This window comes from Lissotriton helveticus, chromosome 6 (assembly GCF_964261635.1).
Source record: "Lissotriton helveticus chromosome 6, aLisHel1.1, whole genome shotgun sequence".
NCBI classification, from domain to species: domain Eukaryota; kingdom Metazoa; phylum Chordata; class Amphibia; order Caudata; family Salamandridae; genus Lissotriton; species Lissotriton helveticus.
In genome coordinates this window covers 2,034,627,151-2,034,642,820 of record NC_136067.1, presented here as the reverse complement: position 1 = coordinate 2,034,642,820, position 15,670 = coordinate 2,034,627,151, and the positions used below count along the sequence as shown (strand labels likewise).

Below are 15,670 nucleotides of genomic sequence, written 5' to 3'. Positions count from 1 at the left end.
GCCATATTTCACAGTGTGCACGTTAATTCATTGAATTGTCCCAGTTTCTAGGCCTCAAAAGGGCCCGGATTCAGATTCAGCTCCAGTCTTCTGAACCCTCTCCGAGGAGCGATACAGCCCCCACCTGCATCCCTGACCCTTAGCTTACTTTCATGCCTCGCAGTGCCCGGCCCGGCCTGGCTCTGCCTCCCAGTCTGTCAAGAGTATGTTATGATTCTAGTTTTCAGTCCAGCCCTCCTTCTCTGCATTCCTAAGCTACTGAATCGCATCAATAGTTTCCGTCATGGTCTAGCCTTTCTGTCTCCATGTAAGAGAAATACTGTATTAATATTCATAGAATATTCCTCGCACACACAATACATGTAGAATTATGCACGCATCAGTCCTAATGTCTATTAGCCTTTGCCCTGATAACTTTTGGATTCTATCAATATGTACTCTAAACACCAGATACCAGATATGCTTTGGGTACATGTCGCTCTGACACTCCAGACTTTAGTCTCCTCTTCTAGCGCAGAAGTCATAGCCCCCAGTTCTCCCTGGTAACACGTCATTGCCCATTTGCGCGCACCACTAGGTTAGAGGTCCCAGCTGCTCAGGTAGCCCCCTCCATGTTTCCGCCTCATTTATGACACTTCTGTTACGTTTACATCACATGTCTATGTCTACGCCCTGTACACGCCTTCTTGTTACATCATTTTGCCCTTATCTTTCGCGACTGCTACGAGTCACGCCTACTGCTACGCCTACTGTATTGAATGTAATGCAATTGTTTTGATATATATACTGTGCATCCATATTAAAAATTGCCAATTTGCCATTTCCCAGTTTCCCTTGTCCCTTCCCGGGCAGCTGCCGTCCCGTGCTTCCAGGCTGTTCTGTCCTTTTCCCTTATGCCTGATTAAAGCCTGAAGACTCAAGATACCTCGAATCCTGACTCTTATTTATTGAGCTACCTGTTTTATTGCTTATACTGAAAAATAGTACCGGTAATTAATTATTTATTTACCACATTCCGACTCGTTCTCGTTACGATAAGACACAAAATAGGGCCAACTATTACTTGCATGTTTACAAAGGTTTTTCAGTGCTGCCAAAGGCCGAGATAGTGGCAGAGTATATACTGAACAAAAGTACTCCAAACCGATCTCAACTAAAGGAAGAGAGTCTAGAGACCTACCCTAACACAAGAAAATGAAATAAAATGCAGAGATGTAGAATTCGGGAATTTCCAATACCGCCCATCAAAATGACTCACAGCAGTAACTATGCCAAAATTAAGTTGCACACCAACACCCTGGAAGCAGATGATTTTGCTAACACACACATCTAAAATGACATCACATTGGAGAGAAGGTATATATATATATATATATATATATATATATATATATATATATATTACCTACTGGCGGTCGCCAGTGGGTATATATAGTTAGGATTGATTTCCATAGGGAAATCGCAACATTCTATTGGGAATAACTTTGGCGCCGGTTGAGGAATCTGCCTGAATTTTTCAGCAACTTTGCCTCGCGGCGCTCCGGTCCTTCCCTGAAAGTTTGGGGGCGGATTCGTCAAGCGGGGGCCGAGATAAAAGGGGGGTCCCAAAACGTGTTTTCCCCATGTTAATTTCCATAGGGCGGTCTGTCGCACTTTTAGCTCGAACGGCTGAATGGATTTTCACCAAACTTGTTAAAATTGTAGGGACTGTTAGCCCGATGTGCCTTTGCTATGTCTCAAGATATGTGCTCCAGTGGTTTTTACGAAAATTAACTTTGAAAAAATATATATTGGGCTACATTGGGCTATATATATGTTAGAGCCCAAATGTAGCCCAATGTAGTCCAATGTAGCCCAAAGATGGCCACCAGAGAACAAAAAACAAATGTAGCCCAAATATCAGCCAGATGTAGCCCAACTATAGCCCAATGACAGAATGTCCCAGAGTGTTCTAAAGAACAACTAGAGCGCTAACAGTCTTACTTATGACAAAAGTATGGCACACCTGAAGTCATCTTGATTGGAATAAAGTGTTAACACTTAAAACATTTAATTTGCAAAGGAACAAAATGAGGGGGTTCATTTTGCCATAGAAATTATGATTAGTGCTGAAGAAAGAATAATTAGGGCACATTTTGAGTGACTTCTCAAATCCTCTTATATTTCATTAAAAAAATTCTGATATGCAGTCTCCCAAGATGGCCACCAGAGACAAAAGAGCCCAAATGTAGCCCAAATATCAGCCAGATGTAGCCCAACTATAGCCCAATGACAGAATGTCCCAGAGTGTTCTAAAGAACAACTAGAACGCTAACAGTCTTACTTATGACAAAAGTATGGCACACCTGAAGTCATCTTGATTGGAATAAATTGGTAACACTTAATACATTTAATTTGAAAAGGAACAAAATGAGGGGTTTCATTTTGCCATAGAAATTTTATATATATATATATATATTACCTACTGGCGGTCGCCAGTAGGTATATATAGTTAGGATTGATTTCCATAGGGAAATCACAACATTCTATTGGGAATAACTTTGGCGCCAGTTGAGGAATCTGCCTGAATTTTTCAGCAACTTTGCCTCGCGGCGCTCCGGTCCTTCCCTGAAAGTTTGGGGGGGATTCGTCAAGCGGGGGCCGAGATAAAAGGGGGGTCCCAAAATGTGTTTTCCCCATGTTAATTTCCATAGGGCGGTCTGTCGCACTTTTAGCTCGAACGGCTGAATGGATTTTCACCAAACTTGGCAAAATTGTAGGGACTGGTAGCCCGATGTGCCTTTGCTATGTCTCAAGATATGTGCTCCAGTGGTTTTTACGAAAATTAACTTTGAAAAAATATATATTGGGCTACATTGGGCTATATATATGTTAGAGCCCAAATGTAGCCCAATGTAGCCCAATGTAGCCCAAAGATGGCCACCAGAGACAAAAAAAACCCAAATGTAGCCCAAATATCAGCCAGATGTAGCCCAACTATAGCCCAATGACAGAATGTCCCAGAGTGTTCTAAATCACAACTAGAGCGCTAACAGTCTTACTTATGACAAAAGTATGGCACACCTGAAGTCATCTTGATTGGAATAAAGTGTTAACACATAAAACATTTAATTTGCAAAGGAACAAAATGAGGGGTCATTTTGCCATAGAAATTATGATTAGTGCTGAAGAAAGAAAAATGAGGGCACATTTTGAGTGACTTCTCAAATCCTCTTATATTTCATTTAAAAAAATTCTGATATGCAGTCTCCCAAGATGGCCACCAGAGACAAAAGAGCCCAAATGTAGCCCAAATATCAGCCAGATGTAGCCCAACTATAGCCCAATGACAGAATGTCCCAGAGTGTTCTAAAGAACAACTAGAACGCTAACAGTCTTACTTATGACAAAAGTATGGCACACCTGAAGTCATCTTGATTGGAATAAAGTGGTAACACTTAATACATTTAATTTGAAAAGGAACAAAATGAGGGGTTTCATTTTGCCATAGAAATTTTATATATATATATATTCACTGAAAAAACCATAGGTTACACACCAGTTATAGTTAGGAATTAGCATTTAAAAAACCTTTGAAATTCACTGAAAAAACCATAGGTTTCGCACCAGTTATAGTTAGCTGGAAATTTTACTCGCATAAAACCATTGAAATTCCCACGTTAGAGTTAGTTGGACTCACTATAACTTGCACATCTGCAATGCACTGCTGATGACGTCACATATTACATCACTCATGCATATATTTAAATATTTAAACATTACTCGCTAATATATGTATTCACTAAGATACACTTAATAAGCCAGTTAACCAATCAATTTTTTTTTTTAAAACACTGAAAAAACCACAGGTTTCAGGCCTTATATAGTTAGGAATTAGTATATAAAAAACCTTTGAAATTCACTGAAAAAACCATAGGTTTCAGGCCTTATATAGTTAGGAATTAGCATTTAAAAAACCTTTGAAATTCACTCAAAAAACCATAGGTTTCAGGCCTTATATAGTTAGGAATCAGCATTTAAAAAACCTTTGAAATTCACTGAAAAAACCATAGGTTTCAGGAGTTAGATAGTTAGGAATTAGTTTTTAAAAAAACTTTGAAATTCACTCAAAAAACTATAAGTTTTAGTGGTGTTATAATTAGCTGTTCATTTAACTCATTCAAAACCAATGAAATTGCTCCTATATAGTTAGTTGTACTAACTATATTTCGCGCACCCGCAATCCACTGCTGATGATGTCACATATTAGATCATTCATGACATGGTCAGTGACATCACTGATGACATCTAAAATGACATCACGGATGACATCACTGATGACATCATCCACGTGACACTCACATACACCTTTTCATACACTATTACAATTTTTCATCACTGTTTGTAAAATACAGAGTATCATATTTAAATCCATTGTCACAGCAATACAAGTATCTAAAAATCCACTCAGTGATTCATAGATGTATACACACATCTAATCCCTTACCTATGGATTCACTCATACATGCTGTCAATGAACAATAGAACACTATCAAAAATACCTATACATCTATATCGACATTAAACAACAGCACGCATCCTATTCACATATGAAGTCATCCTACTCACTTATGCAAACAATGGATCATACTTACATATTTACTTAGCAAAACACTTATACAAACACCACTTCTTCTATTCATTTAGATAGTAAGTCATACTTAGTGAATTATAAAATCATTATTACAAGTATACAGTTATCCATACAGTCACTCACACAATCATTGTGTCTTATGTATACTTATTTATATACAACAACTGACACATACACTGCCTTTTATTTTTCTAGTTTGTTGGACCTGTACCCTTGAGAAATATATTTGCTCATCACCACACCCATAAAGAGATTCCCTCACCCAAACTGTTAGAACATGTAGTTTTAACTTCATATATCTACTGAATCAACTATTCACACATCTTTGGACAGTCACACACCCCCCACCGAACCACACACACTTTCACACTCCCATACAAATACTCAGTTAACTAATCAATAACTAATATAGACTTTCACATAGCTAGTAACCAACTGTAGAATCAGTTTACACAACAACTGACAAAGTGATACAGATATTCACACAGTTTAGTCACTATCCTTTATATTTAGTGAGACATTATAAATTGGTCAAGTAAACAGTCAATTACACTGCTACTAAATCCTCCATCCAAATATTTATTTATATATATCCACTCATTCTTCAATGTAAATTGCTATATATATAATGCATATTTAAATAACGAAGCAAACCACATTCACTGGATGATGTCATCAGTGATGTCATCAGTGATGTCATTTGAGATGTCATCAGTGATGTCACTGACCATGTCATGAATGATCTAATATGTGACATCATCAGCAGTGGATTGCGGGTGCGCGAAATATAGTTAGTACAACTAACTATATAGGAGCAATTTAATTGGTTTTGTATGAGTTAAATGTCCAGTTAACTATAACACCACTAAAACTTATAGTTTTTTGAGTGAATTTCAAAGGTTTTTTAAAAACTAATTCCTAACTATATAACTCCTGAAACCTATGGTTTTTTCAGTGAATATATATATATATATATATATATATATATATATATATATATATATATATATATATATATATATATATAATCTTTCATGTACCCACTTTGACCTGTTTTATTAGAAGCACATTACACTTAATAATCGGATCCATATGTAGTGCCAGGAAGCCCATGCAGACTAACAGACAGAACAAAATGGATACCCCAGAATTAAAATCTCCAAAGCACAGCTTGTCAGGTGTTTTCATGCGTCAATCAAATGTCTCTTATGTTTTCTGGCTATTGTAAACGGCACATCTGATGAATTCTAAATGATCTCTCACAAGTGCCACAGCCAGTACCACGAGTCATAATTCAGCACATGGATAATAAGCAACGAAAAGGCTATGAGGAAATATTAGTGTCCATCCACACCCAGGACACTCCAACACATTTTTGGAAATAGAGTACACAAAACTCCAGGCTATTCCATAAAAACTCCAACAGTTCATCAGACACATTCACATACTTCAAAGTTTGCGTTCCGGCAAGATAATTTACAGAAGTTGGTAAAATGAGTACCATTAAATTGAGTAATGGTAATATCTATTCGTTACAGTGCTTAGAAACGTTAAAACTGTTAAATGAAGCCCACACTATTAAGTCAGGATATTATTAAGCAATGTGCTCTAATCAAATTTTTTTTTTTTTTACAAGTTCTACAGAGGAAATGTTCTAGCCAAAAAACTTACACTATGTGGGCCAGGTCCAGGGGCTTCTCTGGGTGTTCTGGAAATAAAGGATGCGGGGGTTCTCTGGTGGGAACACAACCAAGCGACTTGCTGATAGCATGGCTCAGCTTCTTAGCTGGAGATTTCTAAAGCAAAGAAGACATGGAATGTAAGATTTTAATACAGGAATACGATTTAAAAAAGACATTTTCTCCAAAAATGGAGTTGGCTCAACTACAGAAAGCGTAAGTCAGAGAAGGGTCACAGAAACTCTTAGCAACATGTGATCTCATTCCTATCTAAATAAGGAGCTTGTTGTTTCCATGAAAGCCATCCTCTATAACTTTATAGCTTATCTAAGGATGCATCTTTTTCTAGCTTTAGCTGCTCTAAAATAAGTTTTGTATTTTGTACCACATTTGAAGAACAATTCAGAACAGAAGAACAAGGGGGGAGCAAACGTGCCTGCCTTATCTGCAAGTACAGTTCTTCAGCCTTGGCATATTTCATATCATATGCTTTGAATACCTCCTAATCAACTTACTTGAAACCACTACATTAAATAGCTTATCCACCTCATTAGGTAGGTTCTGTCTCAACCAATGACATTGATACAGTTTAAGATCTGCCCAGGGTGGCCCTCCTCGGATTCTCCATCTTTGTTATACTCATGGCAGATGCATCATCATCGGTTTCACCTGCTTTGTATAGGGGCATGAGCAGAGCTTGCTGGGGAGGGTCCATTCTTTGTCAGTCTGGGAAACGGAAAGAAAATGAACATGGAAGGGGAGCCAAAATCCCTGAGAATGGCTGGCAGAGGACAACGATCAAAAGAAGGAGATATGTATGAGGGGGAGGCGCTGTGGGTGATCTTGATAAAAACGGAACCATTATTTAGCACACAGTCGGATGGTTGAGTTGGGGCAGGAAGCAGGAGTTAAAGAGCTGAGAGAGGGAGGAGAGAACTGAAAGAGGAGACCACCCCATTGATGTCGGTGGGCAAAAAGGGATGCATGGAGCACAGGAAAGGTTTGAAGAGATAACGAAGGATACAAGATACGACGGTATGAAGGGAAAGTGTGGAGCAGGTGTGCGTGAGGATGGACAGAGGAAGTGTCCAGCATCACATAGCATCTCAGGAAAGGATACATTCGGAGATGTAAAGAGTGAAGTTGATGGAAGAGAGACTGAACTGGTGCATGGACGAGGGTGTTGAATGCACAGGTTGGCCACAGTGTTTAAGGTTATAGAGCGGCAATGGGATCATTCATAATAGGGTGCTTTCACTGAACTAAGCGCTAATGTGACAGTGTTAATAGCCTATTGATAATTGCGATTTGGTGGTCCTGGATGGGCTGGAACGTGGCTCCAGCTACTGCCAGTGGCTGAGACTTTTGCAAACATCCTACCCATTATCTTTTGTGATGCAGCAGTATTCCTTCCACCCATCTGCCACAGAGGGCACAATGCAGCAGGGTCTTGAGGGAGCAAATGGTGCACTTCACAGCCTCCATATGGAGAGAGATATGGACTTGAGGGTGGTGGTGGGGGGAGGTTTCACCCATGAAGCACCGCACAAACTAAGCTATAGGGATACTGATTATTGATGCAAGATGATTCTAGTCAAAGAGCAGGTCTTTTTACCTGTACCCCTGAAAGAGAGACGGCCTACCGGTCACTGCCCTCTGCAATACGTGCAATCAACTATTAAAGAAATCCCTCCTTTCCCCATACCGTGTAGAGTGCTGTGCACTATGTAGCACGTTTCACATAAATAGGAACCCAAGGGACTGTATGCAGGGTGGACTGAGTTAAGGGAGGAAATGAGGCTGCAAAAGGATCCAATTCCTAACTTGAACCTTCAAATGTTTAACACAGCTTGACTTACCTTGACCTTCACAAAATTCCAGTTTGCATAATCTACTCTAATCCCAGGACCTGGTGCAACACAGCAATATGCAGTGCTCCATTTTGAATTGCTGAGCTTTTCGGACTATATAAATGCTACACCTTACTTTGACATGGCTTAACGGCATCAGATTTAAATTCAACGTGCCCATCTCTATTCGACTTCCTGGATACTTAAGCACTCAAACAGTACAACACGATTTAAAGACTTCTCTGATGGCCCTTGCATGTCCAGCTGCTGCCTTCACCAGCAGTTCAAAGCCGCAAGATGACACTATGCTGCTTTTTTTATGGTTCCCCTTTCAACTGTATATGTAACACTTCACTAGCTGTACCCTTTATATTTTTAAGAACTTTATGGTTAGTAACCCTTGATCCAGTTTCCTCTGAGCTTGGTTTTGACCTTCTAAGTGTTTACATCTTTTGACCATGCAGTTGTGTAATATATGCTGACGGTGGTTGGAATGCTTGAATTAACCTCAACCACCTTTAATTACCTGGGGCAAAACCCCAATCCATATTTATTTTGCCTACCCTGCCACCTCAGACAGGACCCAGTCAAATGCAAATCAGCTTTGGTCCTGATCTAAAAGGAATTGTGCAACCCAACTGCCACGTCAGGCCCCATCTGAACTGTAACACAAGCAACCACAGACTAGTTTCAGCCTGTGAGTGAGGTGTAGCTTGAGTCCTGTGGCACAGTGAACATAGGACAAGCCTGGGAATACCATCGGACTTCAGTCATCGCATCAGACCGAGGAAAAAAAAGTGAAAATGTGATGGGCTTCACTTAATTTCTGCCACTGGTAATTACATTGGCTGCATAATTAGCTCATTTTTGTCCCAACTATGAAACCTCAGACAGAAAACAGCTATATGCAAATCAGCCATGGCCTTGCTCCTTTACAAACAGTCCAACCCAAATTGCCAGGCCAGGCTCTGCCTGAACTGGAACACAAGCAACCCAAGACTTATTTCAACGTAGCAAGCTTTAGTATACTGTCAGGCCCCTTGTCGCAAGAACATCCTACATAAAGCTCGTTGATTTGTCAAAGGAACTAAGAAATCTGTCCACATCATGCCAAATGGGGGAAGACATCAACTGGCTACTACTAGAAGACAGAATCCATTTCGAATTGGGATGCATCATTCACAGGAACATTTATCTTAAGGACAAACTAAACTTCAAGCGAGGACAAGAGTAAATCTTGGGCCTCTTGTAATTTCCAAAAAGACATAAGACAATGAACAAAGTGAAAATACAAGAAAAATGCAGAGAGGGAGAAAGAATGGCAGATAAATGTGAAGAAACAAGTAAATGAAGAGGAGGAAAAAAAGACAATGAAAGTGGGAAAAGAAAAAAGTGAGAAAAAGAAAAGGGTAGATGGAAAAAGCAGGTAACATGAAAGAAATAGAAGAAAGGAAATAAACATGAGAGAAAAAGGTCAAAGAAAATTTAGAAGAAAAAGAGTAATAAATGAAAGTATACAAATGAGAGAATTAAATGAAATACAAAAGAGAAATAGATGGAAAGGTTGAGGGAAAATAAATAAGGAGAAAATGAAAGAAAAATAAAGAAGGAAGAAAGAAAGAATGAGGAGATAGAAAAGAAGTAAGCAAAGCAGGACAAAAAAATTAATAAAAGGCAGACTAGGAGGTGAAAAAGAGGGACTGAACTTAAACGGGAAATTGTGATAGGGGGGCTGCCGGGGGCCTTACTCTTAAATGGAGGAGACCTCAAGTTGACTGTATGACAGTACAAGGGAGATGGACAGGGTGACCGCCTCTAGGAAGAAGCCACAGATGGACATGTATCTATCTCATTTACAGGTGGCACTGGAGATGGCTGGTCTTTGTTGGGAGAACATCCAGCGGTACGCCAATAATCCTTTGCGGCTAACACGATGCGCTCTATGTCCAGATTGGACTACCTACTGGGACCGCGTCATCACCTGGGTCGCTTAAAACACATCACATTTTTGCCACAAGGCATCTCGGACCACTCACCTATTGTCACACATGTATTAAAAGACGCCCCAGGGCTGAGGGGGTTGGGGAGAGGAGTGGAAGATGGACCCCTGACGATTGGAATACCATGAAGCTGTTGACGAAGACCACATTTAACTATTTTCAAGAAAACTGGGCTACCGTAGACTCAGAGTTAGTTCTCAGTGAAGCATACAAGATGGTTATAAGGTGCCAACTAATTGTGCAGGTGTCAGGGAAGAAGAAATAGAGGGACAGAGAAACCAGGGAGATGGAAACCACACTGGCACAATGGGAGAGGCAATATGTGGCTTCCCCCTGCCTGGGATTAGCACACAAGATCGATGGACTTAGGGCATACCTGAGGGCACATGTTCAGCAGGGGCCAAATTTCGGGCACAGCTAGGATGGCTAGATGAGACAGGTAACAAGAAGGGGAATCTCCTTGCCTGGCAATCAAGAAGAGAGGCGGGGCAGGGATGGGTACAGGTGGTCACAACGACACCCAGAGAAACATCCGTAACCCCGACGAACAAGTTACTTACCTTCGGTAACGCTTTTTCTGGTAGATACAATATCTGCCTGTGGATTCCTCACCTTGTGAATATCCCCTTGCGTCAGCAACATTCGGAAATTCTTTTTGTAGCTTCGCGCCGACGTGGACTCGGACGTCACAGAGGCACGGCATCGCTCGCGACTCCGCTGACGTCACCGACGCCTACAATAGGCCCACGCCGGCGTGATGACATCAGTTCCGCCCTTTTTTCCGTGCCTTCGAGGCACACGGACGGACCAATGACAGTAGACATATACACAGTATACACAATACCCATATCAAGGTAACACACACAGTGTGAAGCAAATGCAATAAAACATTTTACAACAAAATAAATATATAACAGAAACACTGGTATAGAAGAGTGGACAACGGGGAGGCGGGTGGGTCAGTGAGGAATCCACAGGCAGATATTGTATCTACCAGAAAAAGCGTTACCGAAGGTAAGTAACTTGTTCTTCTGATAGATACATCTGCTGTGTGGATTCCTCACCTTGTGAATAGAGTCCCACAGCAGTCCCCACTCCCGGAGGAGGGTGTCCACTCTGCTATACCAGGAAATCTTGGAGGACAGAACGCGCGAAGTGGCCGTCCCTCCTCACCTCGGTATCCAAGCAGTAATGCTTCGCAAAAGTGTGGAGGGAGGCCCAAGTCGCCGCTCTGCAAATGTCCTCAACTGGAACACCTCTAGACAAAGCAGAAGTTGCAGACTTTGCTCTAGTTGAATGTGCTCTAATACCCTCAGGAGGGTCCTTACCCGCCAGAGAGTAGCAAATCTTGATGCACAAGATTATCCATCTGGAAAGTGTGCGCTTGTGCACCGCTCTGCCCTTCTTGCAGCCAGCAAAACCCACGAAGAGCTGATCGTCAATACGAAAGTCTTTAGTCCTATCAAGATAGAAACTAACAGCTCTCTTTGGGTCCAAGCGATGAAGCCTCTCCTCCTCCTTGGAAGGGTGTGGGGGAGGATAGAAGGTAGGAAGGGTAATGGACTGTCCTAGATGGAAGGGAGTTACCACCTTAGGCAGAAAAGCAGCCCTGGTCCTGAGAACCATTCTTTCAGCATGGATGGACAAGAATGGGGGCTTGAAACTAAGAGCTTGAAGCTCACTCACCCTCCTTGCCGAGGTGATTGCAACCAAGAAGACCGTTTTAAAAGAAAGAAGTCTCAAGGGACACTTGTGCAAGGGTTCGAAGGGAGAACCCATCAAATAGGTCAACACAAGATTCAAATCCCAATGAGGAACAATAAAAGGAGTAGGAGGGAACTTATTTGTGAGGCCCTTCAAAAATCTCAAAACCACAGGAGATTTGAAAAGAGAAGGCTGATCAGGCAAACAGAGAAATGCCGACAGCGCTGAAAGATAGCCCTTCACTGTAGCAACAGCAAGACCCTGTTGCGCCAGAGAAAGGGCAAACTGGAGAACATCAGACAAATGGGCTCTCAAAGGGTCTATAGATTTCTCCCCACACCAAGTGACAAATTTTGACCACCTATAAGAATAGATGGACTTAGTGGAGTCACGCCTGGCTGACAAGATGACATCCACCACATCAGGCGGGAGAGAAAAAGAACTCAGGTTGCCCCGTTCAATCTCCAGGCATGAAGGTGTAAGGTCTGGAGGTGGTGGTGTAGAACCTGCCCCTCCATCTGAGAGAGGAGGTCTTCCCTGTGAGGGAGACAGAGCGGCGGGTGAGAGGAGAGGTGGAGAAGGTCTGAGTACCACACCTTTCTTGGCCAATCCGGGGCAATCAATATAACTTGGGCCCGGTCTTGGCGAATTTTCCTCAGAACCCGAGGAATCAAAGGTATGGGAGGAAACGCGTAAAGGAGTTGTGAGTTCCAACTCAACTGAAACGCGTCCCCCAAGGCTCCTTGCATCGGATACTGGAGACTGCAGAATGACAGGCAGTGAGCATTCTCGCGAGTGGCGAACAGGTCCACCCGAGGAGTCCCCCACATCTGAAAGATGTCGTGAACCACCTCCGGATGGAGCCTCCACTAGTGGTCGGCAGAGAACTGCCGACTGAGACTGTCCGCTCGCACGTTTAGAACTCCGGCCAGATGATTTGCCATCAGACAAATCTGGTGGTCCTGAACCCAGGACCAGAGACGCAGAGCCTCTTTGCAGAGACACTGCGACCCCACTCCTCCCTGCTTGTTGACATACCACATCGCGGTCGTGTTGTCCGTCAGGACTTGAATCGACCGACCGCGAAGGGAAGGGAGGAAGGCCTTGAGCGCCAGACGTATTGCCCGTAATTCCAGAAGGTTGATGTGAAGCAACCTTTCCTCTGGAGAGCAAAGACCCTTGACCTCCAGGTCCCCCAGATGAGCACCCCACCCTAGAGTGGATGCATCCGTTATTACCGTGGCCACCGATGGAGGAAGTTGAAAAGGCTTTCCTTGCGACAGATTGCCTTTTACGCTCCACCAAGACAGATCCGCTGCAGTTTCTCTGGAGATCCTCACTGACTCCCTGAGATCTCCGTTGTGCTGATACCACTGCCTGCGGAGGCACCACTGGAGTGCCCTCATGTGCCAGCGTGCATGGTTGACCAATAGAATGCAAGAAGCCATCAGACCGAGCAGGCGAAGAACCTTCAGGACTGGAACGACCGCTCCATTGTAGAACAAAGGAATCATTTCCTGTATGTCGTGAATCCTTTGAGGTGGAGGGAATGCACGACATACAGTTGTGTCCAGTACAGCACCTATGAACGGGTTGCGCTGGGAGGGCACCAGGTGAGATTTGGGTACATTTATCGAAAAACCCAACCTGTGTAACAACTGAGTTGTCTCTTGCAGATGATGGAGCACCTTCTCCGGCGACTCCGCTTTGATCAACCAGTCGTCCAGATACGGGAACACATGTATCCCCGACCTCCTGAGATGTGCTGCCACCAGCGCCATCACCTTGGTGAAGACTCGAGGCGCAGTAGTAAGACCAAACGGAAGGACCGCAAACTGGTAGTGTTGCGACCCAACCGTAAAACGGAGATACTTTCTGTGCGACTTCAAGATGGGAATATGAAAATACGCATCTTGCAAGTCGATCGACACCATCCAATCTTCTTCCAGCACGCTTGAAGAACCTGTGCAAGAGTGAGCATCTTGAACTTTTCCTGTTTCAGGTAAAGATTCAAGATCCTGAGATCCAGAATTGGCCGAAGCCTGCCATCCTTTTTGGGGATCAGGAAGTACCGGGAGTAGCATCCCTGACCTCTCTTCTGCTCCGGAACCACCTCTATCGCACCTTTTCGAAACAAAGCCAGGACTTCTTCTTGCAGGAGAAGTAGGTGGTCCTCCGAACAATAACCTTGGCAAGGAGGGTAATTGGGAGGGAACTCCTGGAAAGGAAGCGCATACCCATTCTCCACAAGATTGAGAACCCAAAGATCCGATGTAATCAATTCCCAATCTTGTAGAAAATGGGTAAGCCGGCCCCCCACTGGGCCCACATGATCCAGAATGGTGGATCTAGGGCTGCTTTGCTGCTGTGGCTGGGGGCTGGGATGGAGAAGAGGAGGAAGAGGAGGAAACATTACGGCCCGAGCTCGGGCCCTTTGTTTGCCTCTATAAGCTCTGTATAAAGTGTTCTGCTGCTGCTGTGGCTGCTGTTGGGTTGATTTATAGTTTCGAAAAGAAGATCTGCCAAATCCTCTCGAGCGTCTTGCAAAAGTGCCCCTGGCCTGAAGGCCCAACAACTTTGCTGTTGCTCTGCTATCTTTAAAGCGTTCCAATGCAGTGTCTGCCTTCCTCCCAAACAATCCAGACCCGTCAAAAGGAAGATCCATCAGTGCAGCTTGGACATCAGTGGAAAACTCACTAGATTTAAGCCATGCGGCTCTCCTTGTCGCAACAGAAGAACCCATGATCCTTGCCACAGAATCAGTCGTGTCCAATCCACTTTGGATAACCTGTCTTGCTGCAGCTTGAGTATCAGAAATAACTTCCTGAAAGTCTTTCCTATCCTCCTCAGGTATCTTGGGCACCAATTGTTTCACAGTGTCCATAAGAGCATGGATATAACGTCCCATTAAGCAGGTTGCATTTGTGGATTTCAAAGCCATACTGGCCGAGGAAAAGACCTTCTTAGCAGCCTGATCCTGCTTTCTAGACTCCTTTTCCGCTGGAACCTGCGGAAACGCACCTGTAGATCTCTTGGAACAGGCAGCCTGCACCACCAAACTCTCCGGTAGAGGATGAGATGTTAAAAATTCCGGGTCCTCAGGAGCTGCTCTATACCTCCTAGCCACAGCTCTAGATACAGCAGGAGCTGATACAGGATTTTTCCAAATTTCTAAAATTGGTTCCTTTAAGGCATCATTAAAAGGTAGTAAAGGTTCAGTCACTGAAGAAGGAGAGTGAAGGACCTCTGTGAGCAGATTAGATTTAAACTCTGCAGATGGTAGAGAAATGTTCAATAAATTTGCAGCTTTCTTTATCACCACATGATAAGGTGTCACATCTTTTGAGGGTTCATTAGAAACTGAAACAAGGTTCCATTCAGGTGACAGTTCAAGGCCACTAGCTACAGATAGGTCCTCAAAAGGGTCCTCAGAATCATGAAGCTCGCCTTCCTCTAGATTTTCCTCTCTATATCTCTCCTCATCCATCAATCTTTGGGCTTCACGCCTAGATCTTATCTTCACATTCGAAGCCGTCGGATCCGCAATCGACTCCGACGGAGCCGGAGCCGGCGTCGAACTCGACGTCGGACGAGGAAGAGATTCACGACGTCGCTCAGGGTTCGGCATCATAGTTGATGGAACTGGAGTCGAAGGAATCGGAGTCATCGATCTCGGCGTCGATGGCTTCGGTGTCGAAGGCCTCGCCGGAGTCGGATAATGCCAATGCGGCGCCGGAGCCGGCATAAAAGGCATAAAGGGCGCAGGTGCATAGGAATGAGGAACACCCAAACCATATGCCATAG

General features: G+C 43.3%; 1 protein-coding gene across 8 annotated transcripts in view; it reads right to left on the bottom strand.

Moving 5' to 3' along the window:
* DTNB (dystrobrevin beta) overlaps positions 1-15,670 on the bottom strand; it is a 1,143,128-nt gene that overhangs the window by 530,579 nt on the left and 596,879 nt on the right. For all 8 annotated transcript variants that reach the window (XR_013596287.1, XM_078650028.1, XM_078650030.1 and 5 more), the window contains exon 10: positions 6,305-6,429. Coding sequence is in view for 7 of the 8 variants with exons in the window: in XM_078650028.1 (XP_078506154.1) it covers positions 6,305-6,429 (125 nt within the window). In the remaining variant the exon portion in view is untranslated. The remainder of the gene's footprint in view (positions 1-6,304; positions 6,430-15,670) is intronic.